Here is a 22876-nt window from a genome sequence, read left to right as displayed (position 1 = left end):
CAACGTACAAGGTGGAGTTGCACTTTGGGGGCATAGGTGCAGGGTCAGGTGGAGGAAGCAACAGTTGACAAGGCTCTGCCCAAGTTGGAGAGAAAGCGGCTGTGGGTGGAATGGAAACTCTCTGCAACCTTGGGGCCAAGCTCAAGAGGCTAGCGAACTACAAACAGAAGGGACTTAAGTCCCTGCGCCCCGGAGGGTATATGTGTCACTAATCTGCTCAGGGCAGTTTCCACCTCTCCGCAGCTGAGATTCAATCTCCTGAGGGGTGGGGGAGTAGGAAAAGCTCAGTACAAAATACTAGATGAGCTCTTGAAGCCCAGTGTGAGCAGAAAAGCTTCTTGTTTGTTTTTTGTTTAATCTTGTATTAGAGGATTTTTCAAGCATATGAAAGTAGGGATAATATTGTAATGCAGTGAACCCCTGTGTACCCATTGCTTGGTTTCACATTTAACATATGGCCAATCTTTTTCATTATTTGCCCCACAGGTCCCCCTGGCTTATTTTAAAGCAAATCCTAGACTTCATATTATTTCATCTGTAAGTACTTTAATATGTATTTCAAAGAGATTAGGACTCCTTTTTAACATAGACACATAAGCCATTTCTATACCTTAAAAGTTTTAGTATTCAATATCAGCTAACATCCCGATAATATTCTCTTACTGTTTCATAAATAACTTCCACGTTTGATTTCTTGGGATTAGGATCCAGACAAGGTCCACATTTTGCAACATTGCACGATGTGGTTATGTCCCGGGAGTATCATATTCTAAAGTAGTTTCTTCCACTTTATTCCCTTCACTGTTTTATGGGTTATTTACCTTACGTATTTCCTGTGTTTTGGATACAGTTCATTTTATTCCTATGATGTCTATTATCATGTCCCTACTACTCTCTATATTTCCTATCAACTGGTAGTTGGATCTTGAGACTTGATCAGATTCAATTTTTGGTATTGAGTGATGCTTTGTACTTCTACGTATCTCACCACGAGATGAGGATGTGATGTTATGATTGATTAGTGAGTGCAGGTATTCTCAGCGGATCCGTCCATTACAATGGCTTAAAAACAAAACAAAACAAAAAAACAAGGCGGATATGGATGATTACTATCACCCCTGAAAATTCCCTAATTTCTCTTCCCAGGCAATTCTTACCCCAAAGCCAATCACTTTTCTGAAAAATTTTCCACCACTGATTATGTTATCCTGTTCTAGAACTGTATATTAATGGCATCATACAGATGCCACCCTGTATCTGGGTTCTTTCATTTATTCCGTTATTTTTATTGTATGAATATGCCACAGCTTATTTATCCGTTTTCCCAAGAAGGATATTTATCCAAACTCCGGTAGCCAAAGGTCACAGGGGGCAGGACTTAGCTTCCATTGGATCCTAACGCGTTCCCCTTTTCTCCGCCCCATCTCTCCGCGTCTTGCCTCCTGCAGCTGGGAAGCCAGAGCGCTCCTACTTGGCAGCCAAGTTTGTGGAATAGATTTGACTGACAGCCAAGATCCCCAGAGATCAGTGCCCTCCGGACTCCGAGTCGGCCTCGCCCATTTTACGAAGTTCTCAAAATCTAGCAAGTGTCCAACCCTCGCTTGCGCGAACTGGGAGAATTGGGTGTACCCTTAAAAATTAGTTTAAGATGTCATCCCTTTATGATAGGAACCCTCCCCTCTGGCCAGGTATGAGACTGGAACGTTGGCCCGTTGCTCCCGCGTTTTCAACTGTCCCTTCCAGGACGCCGTCCCCTTCCCGATACGCTAAGCGCTGGTCGAGCGCACGGGACTTCCGGGAGGTCTAGGAAGTCGCTTCGCTCTCTGGCAGGAGGCGGGGTTCTTCCCGCACGCCGCGAAAGAAACCTGCGGTTGTAGACCGGAATCCTGGGACTGGGGGAGTGGACCGGGGAGGGGCGGGTCGGTCCCGGGGCTGCTGATCTGGACGAGTGTCCTCCGACGCTGCGGCTGTCTGACCGACAGGTGGCCATTCATTCCAGTGCAGGAGCTAGAGCCCCTTCGGGGGGCTCTTTCGAACGGTGCCCAAGCCCGAAGGAGCGCCGCCCTGCGCTTAGCCTGGGCTGCTGCCGACTTTCTCCGAGCCGAGGGCGTCCCCCTTCCACCCTGCGGCTCCGGTTTTCGCTGCCATGGCTTTTCCCCATCGGCTGGACGCCCCAGAGCTACCTGACTTCTCCATGCTCAAGAGACTGGCCCGAGACCAGCTCATCTATCTGCTGGAGCAGGTCAGTGCCCGCCACGCCTGGGGCCTTTACCGCATCAACAGTTTAGCGCTCGCTGCGCGCGTTGTTCTTTCTTGCGGAGTCCCCTTGGTCTGGGTCCAGGCCCTTGGTATTGTCCTTGGAGTTTCTATAGCAGGTCCAAAAATGAAGCATTTAGGGTGGAAAACCAGAGGGCAGTAAGAGCTGCTTGGGACCTGACGGACAGTTCATGAAAGTCACTCGTTTTTCGTAGAGGCAAGGGAGACCAGTCGTGCCCCGCATCACCGGGGATGGAGAGATGGTTAAGACGTCTTTGTCGTTAGGGATTTACTCTAGTAGGAGCCCTGTGAAGCGCAAATTAACCACATAGGTGATATCACGTGGTAAACGGGTGACAGCTAGAGTGTCAGAAGCATTCAGAACAAGCAGCCATTTCTCGTTGGAGTGGTCAGGAGTTTCAAAGATTCTAGCATTGTGAGGAATAAGCATATTCTCCTTGGAAATGGAGGACCGTGTTCCAGGCAGATAGACTGGTTGGTAGGAGCAAAGCTGAGGAATCAGGGAAGGACAAGGCATTTACAGGGAAGAGAGCAATCAAATTATGCAGTAGGCTTTAGGACCCACTGAAGATTTTCTTTCCCCCCTTAACTGCGTGAAGCAATGCTTGAAGATGGCTCATAGCCATGTGTGGAGTGGGGTAACACGGGCAACAAGAGAAACGCTAGCTGGGAGACCATTGATGAGGCAAAATTAGTGACAGTGGGAATGAAGGGAAGTGATGGATTTTCAGTCGGGGCGGAAGAAGACTCAAAGATCTACTGATTGTTCGTGAAGGTGGAGAGAAGCAAAGCTGAGTTTGAGATTTTTATCTTGTCTTACTTGGAAAATAATGTTGTTGCTATAGTGGTAATGGGTTATATGCTTATTTGTTTAATGTACATGTTCCCCACTAGATTCGAAGGTCCTTGAGGACATCTGTTTTGTTCAACACTGTCTCCAGTGAGTCCATAGTGAAGAATCAAGCAATGGCATGTGCTTAATAAATGTATATATTTATATATATGTGTTGAGTGACAGGCCTTAACCTTGGAAAGAAGGTGAAATAATTTTCCACTGGTACAGGAAATGAGAAGACAGACGGGGTGAATATATAAAGAAATGTCCAGTGTGGTTATAGACAATGAATAAGGTGCTGGAGTAGATGATATGATGCCCCCCCCCCCAACTCGGTCTGTGCTTTTATTAAGTGGATGGCTGGACAGGCTCTCAGCTGAGGGAGCGTGTGGGACCTGTGAGTGACCCAAGATACTGTGTCCTTCAGCTCCCGGGGAAAAAAGACTTGTTCATTGAGGCAGATCTCATGAGCCCTTTGGATCGTATCGCCAATGTCTCCATCTTGAAGGTACCTGCCCCTCTTCCCAGTGGACTCTGGCCCCTCTTTCCTCATCAAGCAGTTTTGCTTTTGATGAGCAGTACAAATTACCAAAGAGTGACTACCCTACTAGTAAATGCAGAGTAGCTGAATCGGGTGGATGAAGGGGGATCGATGCTATTGTTTGGATTGTTTTTGAATTGTTTGGTCTTGGTTTTTTCTTATTTTTTTCTGTTGCCAGCGTGAGGAAAGTTCGGTGGGATGGTTGTCAGGGAGGCAGTTTGATTCCTAGAAAGTACCACGAACAGGAGCCCTTACTGCAGTCCCCTTTGTGTCACGCTTTGGGTTTCAAGCGCTTACATCCTTGGCCTTGTTGGCTTCTCTCTGTAGCAACATGAAGTAGACAAGCTGTACAAGGTGGAGAACAAGCCAGCCGGCAGCTCCAGTGAACAGTGAGTGTCTGGGAGAGTCCGTCCGGGCCCCAGGCTGGAGGAGGGCCCCGCACGTCTGCCCCCGGTCTGGCCTTGGCTGGAGCCTGGCGCCATGTTTGCGCTCTGGTTCATCTCCCTTCACTTCGACCAACTCACGCCTAGGTCATGCCGTGGCCTCGTAACTGGTCTCCCTTTCGGCACTTTCTCCCTCCCTTGTTCTCGTCTCTCTCTGATCCAGTCTGCCGTCGCTAAACCAGACTGATTAATCGTCCAAAAATATTTCCACTACGCTCCTCACAGGAACCTCCAAGGCTCCCCTTACTTCCCGAGCGAAGTCCAGATTGACCATCACAGATTCCAAGGCTGTCTGCAGCGCGGCTCATGCTGCCTTTCCAGCCTCGTCTGTCACTTGTCCCCTCAAGCCTCTACTTGACACACACACACACACACACACACACACACACACACACACACACGCCACCCAGCTATGCCTTTGCCCCCTGCCCCGGGCCACTCCATTCACTGCGTGCAGTTCTCTCCTGCCCTCACTGCTCCTGCGAAAACCACCCAGCCTTCAGAGCCCAGTGCCACCTGCTCCATGAAGCTCTGGGTCGCCCTTCCACTCCTGGGGGCTTTTCTCCTCCTCCGCATTTCCCTGGTGTTTAGTATCTGTCCTGTTCACCTGGCACTCGGTCGCATACAGCCTGTTGTCTGGCCTGTGTTTTTATTTTGTTTGTTTTTCTGTCATAAGTAACATTTATCCTCCTTTAGAGGAAAATACCCCAATTTGAAAAACACTATCTTGTATACTTTCTTGTTTTATTTTTAACACTTGATTATTAATATACTCCATACATACGTGCATCTCATTTTGCCCAGTAGATTGTAAATTATGGGAGAGCAGGAGCCCCTGGCGCCCCCCACCCCCACCCCGAGTGCCGGTGTAGCTGTTGTACGGAAGGGAGTCTTCTGTAGGCCAGGGGAGCCTGGCCGAGCTTTGGCTCGGCTGAGAACGGTAGGCCCGGCAAGACGAGCAGATGGTGAGAGAGTTCACATTTCAGTTCCTCCCAAGCTGCCATCACCGCCTCCATGACTTTCCTTCACTGCGGCTTTCTGGTTCTTTTCCCTTTCTCTCCCGCAGGTTGTGCTTCTTGGTCAGACCGCGCATCAAGAACATGCGATACGTTGCCAGTGAGTATGCCGTGGTGCTGCGTGTAACTAAGACCTGGGAAGGAGTGGCCAAGATTAAGGGCTTGGGCCGTGAGGACCTTTTAAAAGAAAAGATGGTTCGAGGGGCTCCTGGGTGGCGCATTCGGTTAAGCGTCTGTTTAGCTCAGGTGGTGATCATGTGTTCCATGGGTTCGAGCCCCATGTCGGGCTTTGGGCTGCCAGTGGGCTTTGGCCTGCTTGGGATTCTCTCTCCTTCTGTCTCTCTTTGCCCCTCCCCCACTTGCTCTGTCTCTCTCTGTCTCTGTCTAAATAAATAAGCTTAAAAAAACTCCCCACTTTAAAAAGAAAAGATGTTTCGGGTTGGCCATACCACTTGTAGAGGATATCCGCTTCCTTGCTTCTAGTCTAACAAATGGCCCATGGCTTTCTGGATTGCGTTCCTTGTGTCTGTAGGTCTCGTCAATGCTGACAAGTTGGCTGGCCGAACTCGGAAATACAAAGTGATCTTCAGCCCTCAGAAGGTGAGTCTGGGTGCTGGTGGGAATAGGAGAAGGTAGGTCAAGATGCAAGGCTGGGAAGGGGCCGGGGCCCAATAGCCGTATCTCCTGCGAAGCAAACTATGTGACTGAACAAAATACCCGTCCTGGTCTTGTCATTGACATGGTCCTTACCGTTTAGCGGAGGGTCTGTCATCAAACTGCCCCAGTTAAGGACTGTGGAATTGTGAGAGGTGGCCTCTACGTAGACTTCTTGTGAAGTAGAACCTGCTGTGTATCCCTTCTCACACAAATTTCTGTACTGTAAGGTGCACTGTATTATGGTTTCAGTGACTTTCTTCTTCTATCCCTTTAATAATAAATACAATAAATCATTACCCCCCCCCCCCCGCGCCCCCCGTCATGCTCATCCAAGGCATCCAAGGCATGTGGCCAGCTGCCTCCGGGTTACTAGAACCATACCGATATACTTTGGAAAAGCCTTTTCTTACACGAGAAAGGAACCTTAGAGACCATTGAACTCCACCCCAGCTTTGAGCAGCAGAGGGAAGTAAGGCCCACGGTCCCACAGGAGTTAGCACGACCAGCCTAGGTCTCTTCCATCCTTTTTAGCTCAGTACTTGTAGTGTTTGGTGACCTGCCGTGGCTCCTCCGTTTCCTGAGTCCATCCAACTCTGCTGTCACTGCCACGTCAGCAAGGTGCATCATGGGTACATCCTCCGTCTTACTGACGAGAAGGAATGATGTACCAGGTCTTTGCACTGCCTGCCCTAGGCCTATAAAGCTGTACCAAATCGTGCATGTCGCATGTAGGGCAGATGGAAATTAAGGTTGAAAGGACAGGGGTTTATTCTTTTTCAATTTTCCCCAAGAAACTAGAGAAAATGGAAGCGGTAGCTAGGACTAATAAAGCCAAAGTGGCTGTGAATCCTTGCTTAGCTCTGATTAACTGTGTGATCTTGGATGGGGTTCCTCAGTGCTCTGTGTCCCAGTTTCTCATCTATGAGATGGAGTTGACAGTAGTACTTACCTCCCTTTTTTATAACAGGGCTGAGCATTTTCACCTTTTGTTATTTTAATTTCGGTATAGTTAACATACAGCGTAATTAGTTTTAGGTGTGTAAGGCAGTGAGTCACCAGTTCCATACATCACCCTGTGCTCATCGCAGGCGCCCTCCTTACTCCCCATCACCTGTCCCCCCCGTCCCCCCACGCACCTCCCACCTGATGACCGGCAGCGTGTTGTCTGTAGTTAAGAGTGTTCCTCGGTTCATGTCTCTCTCTCTTTTGTTTTCCCTTTGCTCGTTCGTTTGTTAAATTCCACAAGTGAGGGGCGCCTGGGTGGCTCAGTCGGGTAGGCGTCCGACTCTTGATTTCAGCTCAGGTCTTGATCCCCTGGTTGTGAGATTGAGCCCCACATCGGGCTCTGCACTGACAGTGTGGAGCCTGCTTGGGATTCTCTCTCTGTCTCTGTCTGCCCCTCCCACGTGCTCTCTCTCTCTCTCTCTCTCAAAAATAAATAAATAAACATAAAAAAATTCCACATATGATTGAAATCACATGGTATTTGTCTTTCTTTGACCGACTTACTTCTCTTAGCGTTACACTTTTTAGATCCATCCGTGTCGTTGCAAATGGCAAGTAGTTACCTCGCTTGATTTAAATGGCTTTCAACTTTTACTGTGAAATCACAGGCTTATATTGTTTTCTTATCATGTGAAAGGAATAAGAAGGAGGGTCAGTGATCTTCCATTGAAGATCATTTGAAAATTTGTCGAAGAGTCTTACAGCTGTTTATTCTGTTTAGAAATACAGATATTTCAAGTATAACATCATTACCAGGGCAAGAAATTATTGACTATGATAACTGTTCGGAGTTATAGGTTACTTTTTAATGTTATTAAAGGAGCTGTGGCAGTAAATTCCAGTTTTTGGAGTCTTACAAAACCCCTTTTTTCAAAGTGTACTTCCAAGGACAGATTTGTTTAAATGGGATAGAACAAGTTGGTAATAGTTTCAAATAATCCTACAAGCCTCCCTCTTACACAGGAAAACAAAATCGGTATTTCAGTGAATCTTCTCCATCTCACATCCTAACTAATCAGATTCTTTGACCGAATTTTCTGTCACTGAACCACCTCTTTCTCAGTAGCCGTAGCAAAGAGGTTATCTCTCTCTCTTCCCGAGACTCCTCTTCTTAATTATGAAGATTGGCAATTATCGATCTGGGCTCTGGAACTCTCAGCCCTAAAAGTAGGCCTACAGTTTCAGCTTTACGGACAGAAATGAGTGAGGGATGGGGCACCTGGCTGTCTCAGTCCATAGAGCACATGACTCTTGATCTCGGGGTTGTGAGTTCAAGCCTCACATCGGGTGTAGAGCCTCCTTTATTTTTTATTTTTCTTAAAAATTTTTTTCTAATGTTTATTTTTGAGAGAGAGAGAGAGAGAGAGGGCGAGAATGGGGGAAGGGCAGAGAGAAAAGGAGACACAGAATCCAAAGTAGGCTCCAAGCTCTGAGCTATCAGCACAGGGCCCCACGCGGGGCTCAAACTTAGTAACTGCTTCAAGATCATGACTTGAGCCAAAGTCAGTCGTTTAACCAACTGAGCCACCCAGGTGCCCCAGAGCCTACTTTAAAAAAAAAAGAAAAGAAAGAAAGGGATACCTGGGTGGCTCTGTCGGTTAGGCATCCAATTCTTGGTTTCGGCTTAGGTCATGGTCTTGCAGTAAGTGAGTTCGAGCCCCACGTCAGGCTCTGCACTGACGTTGTGCAGCCTGCTTGGGACTCTCTCTTCTCTCTCTGTCCCTCCCCTGCTCTCTCTCAAAATAAATAAGCATTTTTTTTAAAAAGAAAAATAAATAAGTGAGGGATGAATAGGATTTTTCTGTGTAAAGTAAAATAAGGAACACGTAGCATTAATCTTCCACATCTTGTAGAGTCAGTCTAGGATTGTGAGAGGTAATCCTTATAAAACGCTAAGGACAATGCCTAGCACGTGTAAAATGCTTAATGTACACTGGTACCATCATCGTCAGTATCAGATGATATGCTTCACTGTTCTCCTCATTGCCTCTAATTATTTTGCCTTCTTCCCACTGGTCTCAAAGGAGGAAGTGACTCTGGCCTCTTCCCCTCCCTGATCAGCTGGTTCACCTGTGTTCTTAGCCCTACATCCATGCTCCTTCTCTACCCTCTTGCTTTGTTAGGTAGACCTTTCTCTTCTGTCTTCAACCATGTCTGCCACTTTTTCTTTTTTTTTTTTTCTCTACTTTTTTTTAGTGTTTATTTATTTTTGAGAGAGAGACAAAGTGCAAGCAGGGGAGGGGCAGAGAGAGAGGGAGACACAGAATCCGAAGCAGGCTCCAGGCTCCGAGCTGTCAGCACAGGGCCCGACGTGGGGCTCAAACCCACGGACCGCCAGATCACGACCTTAGCCGAAGTCGGACGCTTCACCGACTGAGCCCCCCAGGCGCCCCCGTGTCTGTGTCTTCTAGATGATCCTCCCTGCTTCGTGTCTTCTCCCTGTCGGGGGCTCTGCCTCCTGTTGTGTCCACACTTCTGTGAAGAGGTCTTGCCGCCGCTGCTCCCACACCCTCACGCCCACCTCGGTCTTTAAGCTGAGTCCTCCCAGGGCTCTGTTGTCAAATCCAGGGATGCCTGGTTCACGCGCGTCCTAATGTCTCCAGCATTGACACTGTTGCCCGTTCTCCCTGAGACTCTGACCGTCCTGCCTTTAGAGGTGCTGCGCCCCCTGCTCCCCCCTCCATGCCATCCTTGTCTTCTCTCCAGGTCTCGCATGGTGCGCCCTTTTAATTTCAGTGTTCCCTAGAATCCTCCCCGTAGCTCTCGTGCCCCTCCCTGTTCTCTTCTCTCGCACACACCCCTTACTTTAAACACCCTGTGCCGTTGACTCCCGGGCTGGATCCCCAGACCCCTCCCAGTGACTCCAGGGGTCCCCTGGACATGCGCTGACCAGCCTCTCCATGCCACCACCCCTTTTCTCCGAGGCGCGGTCGTGCCCTCCCTCGCACGTCTGTCTGTGGGACTCACCCTTCGGTGACAGCTGAAATACCTTCTCCTTTGTGCAGTTTTCCAGTTTCTCGGGGAGAGAGGAGCACTGGACTGAATACATAAATAAAGGGGATGAGAGGGAAACAAAGCCCTGGGCTAGACGGTCCCAGTGGTCCTCCCTGGCCGTCCGAGTCCACGTTCCCTTGTGGGTGCTGGGTTCAGTAGGTATTGTCCTCAGCAGCGACAGTGGAGCTCCAGAGACGGAAGCACAGAGAAGGCGGCGGTCACCAGCCACTCCCTCTTGTCTTTCAGTTTCACGCGTGTGAGATGGTGCTGGAGGAAGAGGGAGTCTATGGAGGTGAGAGAAGGCCACTGTGAGTGGAAACGGGGAGCACGAAGAAGGGAATGATCGCTGGCTCCCTGTGTCTGCCTGTGGGCCTGGGAGGAGGGGAGGCTCCTGACGAGGGGGGGCCGGAGACGGCCCTAAAGGGAGGGCCGGAGGGGATGCCAGGTGCCGCCATTCCTACCTTCCGAGACTCCTTCCCACAGGGAGAGCGCGCCCTCCATTCTGTTTGCCTCTGCATCCGGCACGGTGCTCCCCGTGCTCCTGGCTGGAACTCCGAACTCCGCCTGTGCCGGGACCCGGGGGCCTCCTTGGCCTCCTGTGGTTGCTCCCTCCCTCCCTCCTCCCCCTCACCGTGTGCTGCTCCCTCCTTTCCTCCTGCCTTGGGCACTTCACACATGCTGTTCCCGTTGCCTAGAATATTCTCCACCCTCAGCTTTTTTTTTCCATACCCAAATTTTACTCAAATTCTAAGCTTAAATGTCGCTTGTCTCTCCTCTGCCCCGGCACCCCTATACTCTTCCCATGCTCCCTATAGTTGAGGTTCGATCCCTGAACGTTTGTGCTCCTGGATTCCTCTTCTAGCTCCGTGGGGCACAGCCGTGATGAGATGTGTCTGGTGCGTTTCCACTAGATTGAGGTTCTCTCGCGGAAGATGGGGAGCGTGTCCGTTCCGTTCACCACAGTAGCCCCAGTGCCCCAGTGCCTGCGCCTGTGTGGCTTCCTGTCAGTGTTTGTCCACTAGGGAATGATGTTTCCTCAGCACTCTTGTCGGCGCCCTAACGCACACACACCCCTTACCACGTGATGTGGCTGTGGTGTACGGGTCTCCTTTTGTTATCAGACCGTGAACTCATTCAGGGCACAGACTCTGTCTTAAACTTATCTTTGGGTATCCCGTGCTTCGTGTCATGCTGGGCATGTGGCAGGTGCTCCGATATTTCGGCATGACTGTGGGGACCGACCTGCTCAGCGCGGAGCCCCGTGCCTTCGGCAGGGAGACTCACGCCGTCTGTACCCGCAGATGTGAGCTGTGACGAATGGGCCTTTTCTCTGCTACCTCTTGATGTGGATCTGTTGAGCATGGAGCTCCCAGAATTTTTCAGGGACTACTTCCTGGTAAGTGCAGGGTCCTTGGGTCTTGGCATTGACAGGTGGGGACAAACATGGAGTCCAGTGGGCTACAGTGGGCTGGAAATACTGATGGAACCTTCCTCTAACTCGAGATACTGGTTTCTAGATCAAATGCTACTGGTTGATGTCCGCAGGACTTGCTCTGGGGCCAATCAGAATGAAAGCTTTCGAGCAGTCCCCACACCCTGCCTTCTGCCCTAGCCCCTCTCCAGATGGGTCTGCTGGCTTGGCCCATATCTTTGTGGCCCATATGGCCCCTGCAGGAGGGAGATCAGCGTTGGATCAACACCGTGGCGCAGGCCTTACACCTCCTCAGCACTCTGTACGGACCCTTCCCTAACTGCTACGGAATTGGCAGATGTGCCAAGGTGGGCACTGGCAGCAATCTTGTCCCGATAGCCCCCATTCCACCCGTTCTCTACCCACCAAGAACTGCCCATGGGCATCTGTGATAAGAGGTATATTCTTTAGCTTGCTTTTCTTGTTCTGGAATAGGTCCTCAGAGAGGAGGACTTGTGTGGCTAACGGAAAGGCCAGGGCCAGGGCCTCAGGGGTAACACTCCTACATGTCTTCTTTGGGGCCAAGGACACGCCTCTATGGGCATGGGGAGGGGTAAGGGGTGGGAACAGGTGCGGGTGCAGGAGTTCGTATTGTTAACAATTAGTTTCCCTCCTGGGGTCAGATAGAGGTGTCATGTGGAAAAGAGGACTTCAGTAGGTGCGGGCTGTCACAGGGACCTGGACACAAGACTGGGAATTTCCTGGTCCCTGGCAGATGTCGTATGAATTGTGGAGGACACTGGAAGAGGAGGAGGATGGCGAAACCAAGGGCCGAAGGCCAGAAATTGGACACATCTTCCTACTGGACAGAGGTACGTTATGCTCAGCACTCCCGTTGTCTTTGGACCCTCGGAGACGTGAGGATATGGCGAACGCGGCGGCCCAGATGGGACCCTCAGGTTGGGGCTGTGAATGCCATCGTTGATGGGGAGCGTGGCGCTTGGGCCCTCTGGAGGCACGGGAGCTGACGCGGAGTGAACTGGGTAGACGTATAGGTCCGGGGGGACCCTCACGGGTGGGGATCTCATTTCAGACGTGGACTTTGTGACGGCACTTTGCTCCCAGGTGGTTTACGAGGGCCTGGTGGATGACACGTTCCGCATCAAGTGTGGTGAGCGGCGTCCCGGCGAGATGGAGGTGGTGCTCGGCGGCCGGGGCCTCTTGCGTGGGGCAGGGCTGGTGGGAGAGCCCCAGACTCAGAGCCGACTGCTAGCTTCCAGATAGTTCAGGGACTTTTAATGGCAGTTCAGGAACGGGTAGGAGAAAGAAGGCCTCAGCGGAGGTCCTCACAGCTGCTCCCTCTGCTCTCAAAGGGAGTGTCGATTTTGGCCCAGAAGTCACATCCTCTGACAGGAGCTTAAAGGTGCTACTCAATGCCGAGGACAAGGTGAGGGGATGGGTGCTGGCTGTGGGCTTGCCCGGGGCGTGGGCCCCGGCTCTGGGAGGGGAGGCTGAGCCTGTGGGAGAGGGATTCCCCACCGGGAGCGAGCGCACCCCGAGCGCGGAGCTGATATTTGACACACACTTAGAAGATCAGCTCGGCTTTCTCGGTGATTTTGCTAGAACAGCTGGGCGCTGCTCTCGTGCGCTCATCACACTGCTCAGGGAGGAGGCGCTGGTTGGGTGTCTCTCTGGTAAGTCGTTGCCGTCTTGTTCCCCTTGCAGGTGTTTAATGAGATTCGTAATGAACACTTCTCCAACGTCTTTGGCTTTTTGAGCCAGAAGGCCCGGAACTTACAGGCTCAGTATGACGTGAGGCTCTAGGCCGGGGTCCTCTGTTCTGTTTCCCCAGTGGCTTCCCAAGGCTGCTGCCCTTCGGCTCCCTTCTGATATGACGACAGCCGCCTGTCTTTTCCCTTACATTGGGGGGATCTGGGGGAGAGGGGTGGCTGCTCATGTCTGAGGGCCGGGAGAGGCTGACGTTAGGGGATCTTCCGCCAGCGCCGGAGAGGCATGGACATCAAGCAGATGAAGAACTTCGTGTCCCAGGAGCTCAAGGGACTGAAACAGGAGCACCGCCTGCTGAGCGTCCGTAGGTTTCATGAGGGGAGGGCGAAGGGATGCCTCAGAGATCTCTCCCAAGAGAGGAGCTCTCTGTTCACCCAGCACACAGTGATCTTGTTTGGTCTGACATGGGAAGAGGGGCTTCTGCATTTTGCCTTAAGAAGTTTTGTTTGTTTGTTTGTTCGTTTGTTTTGTATACTTCTATAGGTTTAACGGCAGTAACGATTACAACGTTAGATAATTTTATTACATAGTTGAAGCGCCAGGTATCATTCTAACTAATTTATACGCACTCTCTCACGTAATCACATAACTGTCTCCAACATGGCCAGTAAGAAGTTTTTATTCTTCTGGACATAAAGGCACATCCTTTTAGAACCAGGAGTACGTCAGCTCGCTTTTTGTCCTATCTGTAGATATCGGGGCCTGTGAATCCATCATGAAGAAGAAGACCAAACAGGACTTCCAGGAGCTTATCAAGACCGAGCACGGTAGCTGCGGCGGTCCTGCTGGGCTCCTGCCCCTGCTAAGGCTTCCCTTGCTCCCAGCCCCGTCCCACCCAGCAGAGATGCCTTCTGGCTCCTATCGGCCATTGCTGGCTGTGGGGAGTGCTGCTCCCTGCTAGAAGTCCTGGGGGTCCTTAACTCACCCCAAGGATGGAGAAAGATGGGGAGATAGACACCTGTTAGCACAGTGGCAACCCCCCTCCACTACCTTCCCCCCCACCCCAGCCCCGTAACAGGCTCCCCTGTGTTTACTCACAGCGCTGCTGGAGGGCTTCAACATCCGGGAGAGCACCAGCTACATTGAAGAACACATAGACCGGCAGGTGAGCAGGTGGCCGGGGTTCCGGGAACGGTGTTTCGCGGTGGGGTTGGCCTCCAGCGGGAGGAAGGGAGAGAACGTATGTTCTGAAACTTGAACTGTCTTTGACTCTGTCTTCCCGTGCAGGTGTCGCCTATAGAGAGCCTTCGCCTCATGTGCCTTTTGTCCATCACTGAGAATGGTGAGCCCCTGGAACTGAAGACGCCAGATTGCAAAACTGTACCTTAGGGATGGCAGAAATCATTTTGAAGGACGGAGACGAATGTCCTAGCAGACAGAACGTTTCCCAGTAATTTGGATTCTTTCCCCCGTAAAATAAAGCAGTTTTTGTTCTGAGTGAGACACCCCAGGTCCTAATTTATCATCCCGACCCTAAGCAGGACCACAGCCAAGCCCCCAGAACAGTCCCCGTCACATCGTAGGACCGCAGAGGCTTAGCGCAGAGTGGCATTTATTCCATCTGGCCTCCTGCCTTCAACGAGGTTTCCTAATGAAGATACAGTCCAGGAAAAGGGGACAGCCTTTTGGAATTGCACAAACATTTCCAAAAGCTCAGATCCTGCGACCTTTTGTGGCAGACCTTTTAACCTGCTTATGCAGCCTTTTCACCTGCTTTTTTTTTCAGCGGGAAGTATAGTTGGCACACGATGTCACGTTAGTTTCAGGTGTGCGGCACCGTGCGCGTGACGCTGGGCTCCCCACAAGGGCAGCTACCGCCTGTCACCATACAGCGCTGTTACAGTGCCATTGACTATTCCCCGTGCTGTGCCATTCTTCCCCGTGACTTACTCATCTGCGGCCGGAGGCACCTTCCACTCCCTTCACCCTTTACGGCAACTCGTGTGTACGGCGGAAGCCGTCCAGGTGGGGACTAGTCTTCAAGGCTGCTTTCCGCCCCGAGGAGTGGTCGGCTTATTCTACATCTCCTTTGACTATCAGAGTCGCAAGCCCATTCTCCCTACCTCCCTGGAGGCAAGCATGGCAGGCTGCACTTTTGGACTTCATCTGAACATCTGTCCTATTCCTCGGTAGCGGTAAAGTGATTCGCAGTAGCGCTGGCCCAACGGCAGGAAGAAACGCGCAGGAGCCCCCTCCCTCCTGCCGCATCCCTCCGCCACCCCCGCTGGGAGCAGCCCGCCTCCCCGCGTCCCTCCCTCTGCGCCCTGGCGGCTCAGGCAGGCCTCTGCCATGGAACTCTCAGATCCAGGCTCTGTCTCTCACTGAGCAAGCTTAAATTTAAGAGTCAGTTTAGAATCGGCTGGATAGGATGCAAGGTTAACATTTACCGATTCCTTTCCTCCTGGTTAAGGGTTTTTTTGGCAGCAAGAGGATGGGTGGGTGGGTGGGTGGGTGGTCTGACTGTAGATTTCAGGACACTTCAGCCGGTGTTTGCAGGAGCCTGTCTCCTCTTCCTTACCAGGTTTGATTCCCAAGGATTACCGATCTCTGAAAACACAGTATCTGCAGGTAAGGCCAGGAGAATGCACTCGGGGGAACTTGGCGGAGGGAGGTCATGGGACGTTCCTAAAAGACACAGAAGAAATGGCCCCTTTCCTGTCTGTGTCCCCATTTTGTTCCCCGTCTGCCTCCCTCTTAGAGCGTCTCAGGACGGTCACCTTTCAGCACGTGGAGACCCTCCCACGCCCTTGTCTCTCCCACTCTCACTCTCGGTTCTCTTGGTGGATGGCCAGTGCTGGGAGAACTGGAGCCATAGAGCTGAGTTCTCACCCCTGGGACTCTCCCTCACTTCAGCGCCTTGGAAGGCGTTGATACAGCTTTCCTTCTAGGTCTTTCTCCAGTCTTACCTCATCTGTGAAGCCCTTCCCACCACCCTTACATCAGTGGCCTTCTCTGTTCTCTCTCAGTTCCGTGCTTCTTTTTTTCTTTTTTGTTTGCTGTTTGGCTATTTCTTCAGGGCACAGAATACATGACCCTTCTGTCCCTCACCTCCATATCACCCAATGTGATACGGTGTGGCGGGTGCGCAGTAAGTGGCTGAATTGCATTTTCTTCAGAGCTATGGCCCCGAGCACCTGCTAACCTTCTCCAATCTGCGGCGAGCGGGGCTCCTGACGGAGCAGGCCCCTGGGGACACCCTCACGGCCGTGGAGAGTAAAGTGAGCAAGCTGGTGACGGACAAGGCTGCAGGTGAGCACAGGGCACGGGTAGCCCCTTCCTTGGCCCGAGTCCCCTCTTCTCACAACAGGCAGAGCACCCCGGGAGGGAGAGAATGAGCTGGGGAAGGAGAACGGGATTCTTCACTCTCACTGTCATTACCACTGCTTCCGCCGCGAGCAGGTTCCACGTATTGTCCACTTACTGAGCACTAAGACCTTTAGGTAACAGTTTGTCAATCCTCACAAAGTAAGTTCATAATCTCCATTTTATAGATAAGGCAACAGGCTTAGAGAGGTTATGTGACTTGTTCAACATCCCTCGATAAGTCAGATTTGAGCCCAGGTCAGTTTGACTCCAAGGCCCACACACTTAGCCAGTAAGCGAGGCTCACCCTGCGGATTGCGCTTAGTAGATAGTTGGCACCCTGCAGGAGGAGGGAGACCGTGCTGGGGAGAAGGGTGGTGATGTCTTGATCGGGTCTAGGGAATTCCAGGTGAATGGCTTTGAGGAGAGTCTTGAGACGTGAGCGGTCCCGCCGTTTGTCATTTCCTGAGTGCTTTCACCTGTGGCGATGTCATGACCCTGTAGACCTTAAATGAAATCCAGCACAGATTTCCTTCCCAGGGAAGATTACTGATGCCTTCAGTTCTCTGGCCAAGAGGAGCAATTTTCGTGCCATCAGTAAGAAGCTGAATTTGGTACGTAGGATCAGGACAGACGGGGCAGCCGTGGGTCCAGTCCTTTGTGGAGTGCTTTGAATTCACGCAAACCTCTCTGTTGTTTTGTTCTTACAAAGATCCTTCCGTTCAGTAGCGTTACAGCATGAGCTTAATTTAATAATGAGACAAGCAAGGCACAGGGCACTGGGGTGGCTCAGTCGGTTAAGCGTCCGACTTCAGCTCAGGTCATGATCTCACAGTTCGTGAGTTCGAGCCCCGTGTCGGGCTGTGTACTGACAGCTCAGAGCCTGGAGCCTGCTTCAGATTCTGTGTCTCCCTCTCTCGCTCTCTGCCCTTCGCCCGCTCCCACTCTGTGTGTGTTTCTCTTTATCTCAAAAATAAACATTGAAAAAATTAAAAAGTAACGAGACAAGACACAAAGATTCATTTACTTAATAAACATGTAACAAGCACCCGCCAATGCCAGAGGATAGGCTGAGTGCCACGTCAGTGACAGACCTGTCCCATGTCACCAAGAAATCAGCAAAGGGGCATCTTTCTTTTCAGCCCTTCACAGGGAACGTGGGGAGCTTATTCAAGGGAATCAGTGGATACTGAACGAAAGCTTTAATCTTTGGTTATGGAGTCTTTTTCCTTTTTTTTAATAGGGATTTTGCCAGTTTTCCCTTTAGTTGAAATAAGAACTGTTTTGGGGGATATGCTACTTTTCCCTGACTGCATAAAGGGCTGGAGGGATGAGTTGTCACACGCCTCACATAGTCCCCTTTACCCCTTAGATCCCACGTGTGGATGGCGAGTATGACCTGAAAGTGCCGCGGGACATGGCGTATGTCTTCAGTGGCGCTTACGTGCCCCTCAGCTGCCGAGTCATTGAGCAGGTGAGGACAGGCGACCCGCTCCCGTTCATACTCCGCGCTCTGCTTTCTCTGGCCGCCTGGCCTGTCCCGACTGTTAGTCGCCCCGGTAACTAACAAGAAAGGCGACGGTCGCCTGCTGCCTCCCTCCTTTCCCAGGCCTGACACTGTCTCGGGCTTGAAAGCGGCGCCTGTGCCCCCCCCCCCTGCCCCCCAGGTGCTGGAGCGGCGGAGCTGGCAGGGTCTGGACGAGGTGCTGAGGCTGCTCAACTGCAGCGAGTTGGCGTTCACAGGTGCGTGGCATTGACCGTGCGGGCGGGCCGGCGCCGGCAGCGGGTGGGGGCGGGCACCGCGCCACACGCAGCGTCTGCTCTGATCTTCGCAGACATGACCAAGGAAGACAAGGCTTCCAGCGAGTCCTTGCGCCTCATCTTGGTGGTGTTCCTGGGTGGCTGCACGTTCTCTGAGATCTCAGCCCTCCGCTTCCTGGGCAGAGAGAAAGGTAAGAGGGAGCAGAAGGTGGGATGTGGGGGACAAGGGGCAGTGCTCAGGAAGGCTCCTCGACTGGCCCCGGCATCGCTCGCCGGTCTGGCTGTGGGCCGGATAGCAGGGCGCCCTTTCCACCGAGTGCTGCAAGCCGTTGTGTGCGGGACCGGGGCGCGGATGCGTCTGTGTCTGATCCAGCCGGGACCGTGGACCCGAGGGCTTGACGTGGCTGGTGCTGGGGGCCCGCGACCTGCTCTTAGTCACGGACGCCGGTGCTTTTGACTCCATAGGGTACAGGTTCATTTTTCTGACCACGGCAGTCACAAACAGCGCTCGCCTCATGGAAGCCATGAGTGAGGTGAAAGCCTGACGTTCTCCCTGCCGCTGTCGACGTCTTCCCTGGACACGTTCCCGAGGGGATGCAGGAATTGGTCCCAGCTGCTAATGTAGTGTCCACCAACCACCCTACTCAGAGCTGGGGAGCGCAGAACTTGCGTGGGCTTTAGCAGAAAGTTACTTGAGCAGAGCGTTCACTTCCTGCCCCCAGGAAATTTCTTTTTTGTTGATGAAGTGCAGCCTGTGCTGAAAAGAGGGGGAGGAAGAGGTACCTTTTGCTAAACCCTGTTTGAGTATCATTGGAAATAAAACCTCTGCTCTCAGATGTCGTGTTTAGTCCTTGCCATGCACTTCTGTCTGCTCTGTGGAGTCCAGGGGCGCCTTCCAGTGGGGGTTCGTGTGTTCTGTGGCCTGGACTGTGCAGGAGCTCTGGGGCTGGTCTGGTGCTCCCCGAAACTCACCCTGTACCAGAGTTTCCCCAACCCTAAAATGAGGGGGATGGATTAGATAGGTGATCAGTAAGCACCCTTCCAATTCTAAAAATCTGTAATTCATTATTCTTTCTTCCTTTTTCCTCCTTCCCTCCTCTCTCCATCTCTCTTCCTTCCTTCCTTCCTTCCTTCCTTCCTTCCTTCTTCTTTCTTTCTTTCTTTCTTTCTTTCTTTCTTTCTTTCTTTCTTTCTTTCTTTCTTTCTTTTTCTTTCTCACTTTTCTCTCTTTCTCCTTCCTTCCTTCCTTCCTTCCTTCCTTCCTTCCTTCCTTCCTTCCGTAAAACTTCATCCAACGCAGGGCTCAGACTCATGACCCCAAGGTCAAGAGTTGCGTGCTCCACCAACTGAGCCAGCCAGGCACTTCTTGTGATTCATTATCCTTTTAGAAAAAATGTGTCCGTTACTGTTTTAACCTAAGAAGGCACTTCACTTTTAAGCATTTGTCTTTTATTACAGAACGAAAGCTCATGTCCTGTTAGAGCAGTTTCAGGCATTGGCAAACAGTGCTTCTAAAAAGGTCAGCAGTGCTCCCCAAGTGATGATTTTAGTGGCCTTTCTCTCCCTTGATCTTTTTTTTTTTTTTAAAGGTTTATTTATTTATTTTGAGAGAGAGAGAGAGAGAGCACACACTTGTGAGCAGGGGAGAGAGAAGGGGAGAGAGAGAGAGAATCTCAAGCAGGCTCCCTGCTGTTAGTGCAGAGCCCGATGCGGGGCTTGATCTCATGTTGAGATCATGACCTGAACCGAAATCAGGAGTCAGACACTTAGCCGACTGAGCCAGCCAGGCTCAGCATTTAAAAATTGTGAGCTGTAACCACATCTGTGAGCCTCTTTTCGGTCCTCCTCTAACTTAACCTCACTGATAACTGCCTCTCTTTTCTCCCGTTCAGCTTCCATGATGCTCTTTTGTTGTCCTCCTGTGGTCTCCTAGATTGTCCTTCTGTCTTCTTGGATTACATCTCTCTGCCTATCCCCTCTCCATCCTTTGTTGTCATCCACTTCTAGATCTCAAGCTTTCATCTTGCTGCTGAACTTGACATTAGTATTTCCAACTCGCTGCTTCCATAGGCACTTTCAACTCAACATGTTCACTATGCGTGTGAACCTGTCCTCACTTTGAATCCCTACATCTGCTCCTTTTCCTGTAATCCTGTAATTGACATCCTCCTTGTCTACCCAAGTTCTGTTCATGCAACAAATTTTATCCTAGACCTCAGATGCTTTCTTTTATCCCCCACATTCAGCTGGTCCCACTACCCATTATTTCTTGAAATAAAATTGTTTTAACGTTTATTTATTTTTGAGAGAGTGTGTGAGCAGGGGAGGGACACAGAGAGAGGGAGACATACAATCAGAAGCAGGCTCCAGGTGCTGAGCTGTCAGCATAGAGCCTGACGCGAGGCTGGAATTCACAAACCATGAGCTCATGACCTGAGCCGAAGTCAGACACTTAATGGATTGAGCCACCAGGCGCCCCTCCATTATTTCTAAACGCTTGTGACTCATCTTTTCCTAACTGTCCCCATGGCAGAGATACTTAATATTTTTTGCCTGGGTTTTTGCAAGACTGTCCATTCCAGTTGCTCTGCTTCCTATTTGTCCCCCAATTCACAGTGCTGCCACTGTGGAAGAAAGATCTTGGAAGAAAGATCCAAATCTGTGTTGTTGGATCATCAAAACTATTCAAAACACAGAATGCTGTGTCAGCACATATTCCAAGCAAAATGCATACCTCAGGTATCCAGCTAGAATTTTTACAGGGCCATGTCAAGCTAGTGTACAAGATCAAAGACATCGCGGACAGGGCTGTTTGTATAAAGAATATGTGGTGGTAGGACAATGATTGTATGGCCAAGGGAAAAGACAGCGGCACCACACTTACGTTCTGGAACATAATTGTTCTAGAACAATGCTGTCCAACAGAAATACATGATCCTGTAAAAGGGTCCTATTTAAACACAAATTACATGGTGTTTTACACGTGGGCATATACTCTGGTTATCTTCCAACGGTCCTATGACTTTGTTGGCTTCAGAATTACAGAGTAAAGGACATGATAGCAACATTTCCTTATCTCTGGGTACTTACAATGCTGGCCCCAGGAACGTGTCTGAAGATCACAAATTTTTGAAGCTTTCAGAATAAGTTTCAAGTTAATCAACAGAGAGTGCAAGTAAATTTAAAAAGTGGTATCTAGGGACATCTGGGTTTGCTCAGTGGGTTAAGCATCCGACCCTTGATTTTGGCTCGGGTCATGAGATCTCACTGTTGGTGAAATCAAGCCCAGCGTTGGGCTCGGTGCTGGCAGCCAGGACTCTCTGTCTCCTGTTGCCCTCTCTCTGCCTCTCCCCCACTCATGCACACTCTCTCAAAAATAAATAAATACACTTTTTAAAAAATGTGGTGTCAGGGTGCCTGGCTGGCTCAGTCAGTTAAGCAGCTGATTTCAGCTCAGGTCATGATCTCACAGTTCATGGGTTTGAGTCCCACATCAGGCTCTTTGCTGACAGCTCAGAGCCTGGAGCCTACTTCAGATTCTGTGTTTCCCTCTCTCTCTGCCCCTTTCCCGCTCACGCTTTGTCGCTCTCTCTCAAAAATAAACATTAAAAAATTTTTTAAATGTGTCTACGGTTCGCTCCATGAACCATGTGAATGTCTGGTGTGCCGCTGACAAGTTAAAGGATGTTGAAAGCACCAATTAAATTCTGAAAGTGAGAGATACATGATCCTGCACACGAAGCAAACAAGCATCCATTACTTTTGTCTTAATGGAAAAGCAAATGAAAAGGAGTCATCAAAGGTATGGATGGCCAATAGACACAGGCACAATGTGCACTTTCATCTGTAATCCAGCAAGTGGGGATCAAACGAGGAGATGACACCCTCTGCCTGTGAAATTAGCAGAGATTTAAAAGGACAGTAGGAGCTGTGGAGGGTGAGAGGAAGGTACGCTTCTGGGGAGGCTGCCATCATGGGAAGGGGAGTATTCAGTAGCTCCTCTTCTATGAATCAACGGTAAGAAAATAAAGCAAGATGCAAAGATTTATGTATGAAGACATTTATTTGTAAAAATTACAATCTAAATAACCATTGTTAGCAAAATAGTTGAATTATGAGAACTTTCCAGCCATAATATCATGCAACTGTGAATCACTGAAAACCAAGCTATATATTAGCATTTACAGATGTATCATATGTTCAGCGAAAAAAAGGTTACAAAAGTGCTTTACTGTCCATTTTCAGGGTTTTTTTTTTTTGTTTGTTTGTTTGTTTATTCATTTTGAGAGAGACACACACACACACACAGAGCAAGGGAGGGTGAGAGACAGGGAGAGAGAATCCCAAGCAGGCCCTCCCCTGCCAGCACAGAGCCCAAGGTGGGGCTCCAACTCTCAACTGAGATCACAACCTGAGCCAAAATCAAGAGTCTAATGCTTAACCCATTGAACCACCCAGGCACCCCCGACTTTTGAGTTTAAACATTTTTATACAACCATATAACCCCCTGTTATTTGAAAGAACCACGCCCAGGCGATCTCCATTTGTGTGCCAATTACGTGACCTGGACAAGCCCCTCAAGCTTTCAGAGACCGTACTCTCCTGCGTGAAATGGTGATGCGATAATACCAAACGGGGCGGTCGTGGAGATTAAATGGGATCACCGTCTAGAAAGGTGCCGGCCTGTGAGACGGGTGCAGCGTTCCTCTCCTTCCGCTCCAGGGCACGGCTCCCAGACGTGGGGAAGGCCGCCACCAAAGATCACCTCCAGGCTCGCCTTCTGGACGCGCTGGGAAACGAGTTAAAATGCGGAACGCACTCCCGTCCCCCGGCCCCCGGCGGTTC

At 50.6% G+C, this 22876-nt stretch overlaps 1 protein-coding gene across 4 annotated transcripts; it reads left to right on the top strand.

Annotated features, from left to right (window-relative positions):
* Nucleotides 1–921: 921 nt before the first annotated feature.
* On the top strand, nt 922–18867 carry VPS33B (VPS33B late endosome and lysosome associated). Of its 4 annotated transcripts, none has more exons than XM_045452298.1 (23): nt 922–2242; nt 3540–3620; nt 3981–4042; nt 5163–5212; nt 5645–5712; nt 10015–10060; nt 11070–11164; nt 11443–11547; nt 11955–12051; nt 12273–12350; nt 12553–12626; nt 12905–12991; nt 13181–13271; nt 13660–13734; nt 14008–14072; nt 14195–14249; nt 15489–15535; nt 16084–16216; nt 16811–16884; nt 17643–17744; nt 17938–18013; nt 18106–18222; nt 18497–18867. In XM_045452298.1, exons 1-23 carry the CDS (start codon nt 2147–2149, stop codon nt 18574–18576), a joined length of 1854 nt encoding a protein of 617 aa, XP_045308254.1. In that variant the 5' UTR covers nt 922–2146; the 3' UTR covers nt 18577–18867. The 4 variants fall into 4 exon arrangements, with proteins under 4 accessions (XP_045308254.1, XP_045308255.1, XP_045308257.1 ...); XM_045452301.1 differs by having other exon boundaries at nt 2131–2242; nt 3341–3620; XM_045452302.1 differs by having other exon boundaries at nt 2132–2242; nt 3466–3620.
* The last annotated feature ends 4009 nt before the right edge of the window (nt 18868–22876 follow it).

The sequence above is a fragment of the Leopardus geoffroyi genome, chromosome B3 (genome assembly GCF_018350155.1).
Source record: "Leopardus geoffroyi isolate Oge1 chromosome B3, O.geoffroyi_Oge1_pat1.0, whole genome shotgun sequence".
Classification (NCBI taxonomy): Eukaryota; Metazoa; Chordata; class Mammalia; order Carnivora; family Felidae; genus Leopardus; species Leopardus geoffroyi.
Note: the sequence above shows the minus strand (reverse complement) of the source record. Positions and strands in the feature narration are given on the sequence as shown.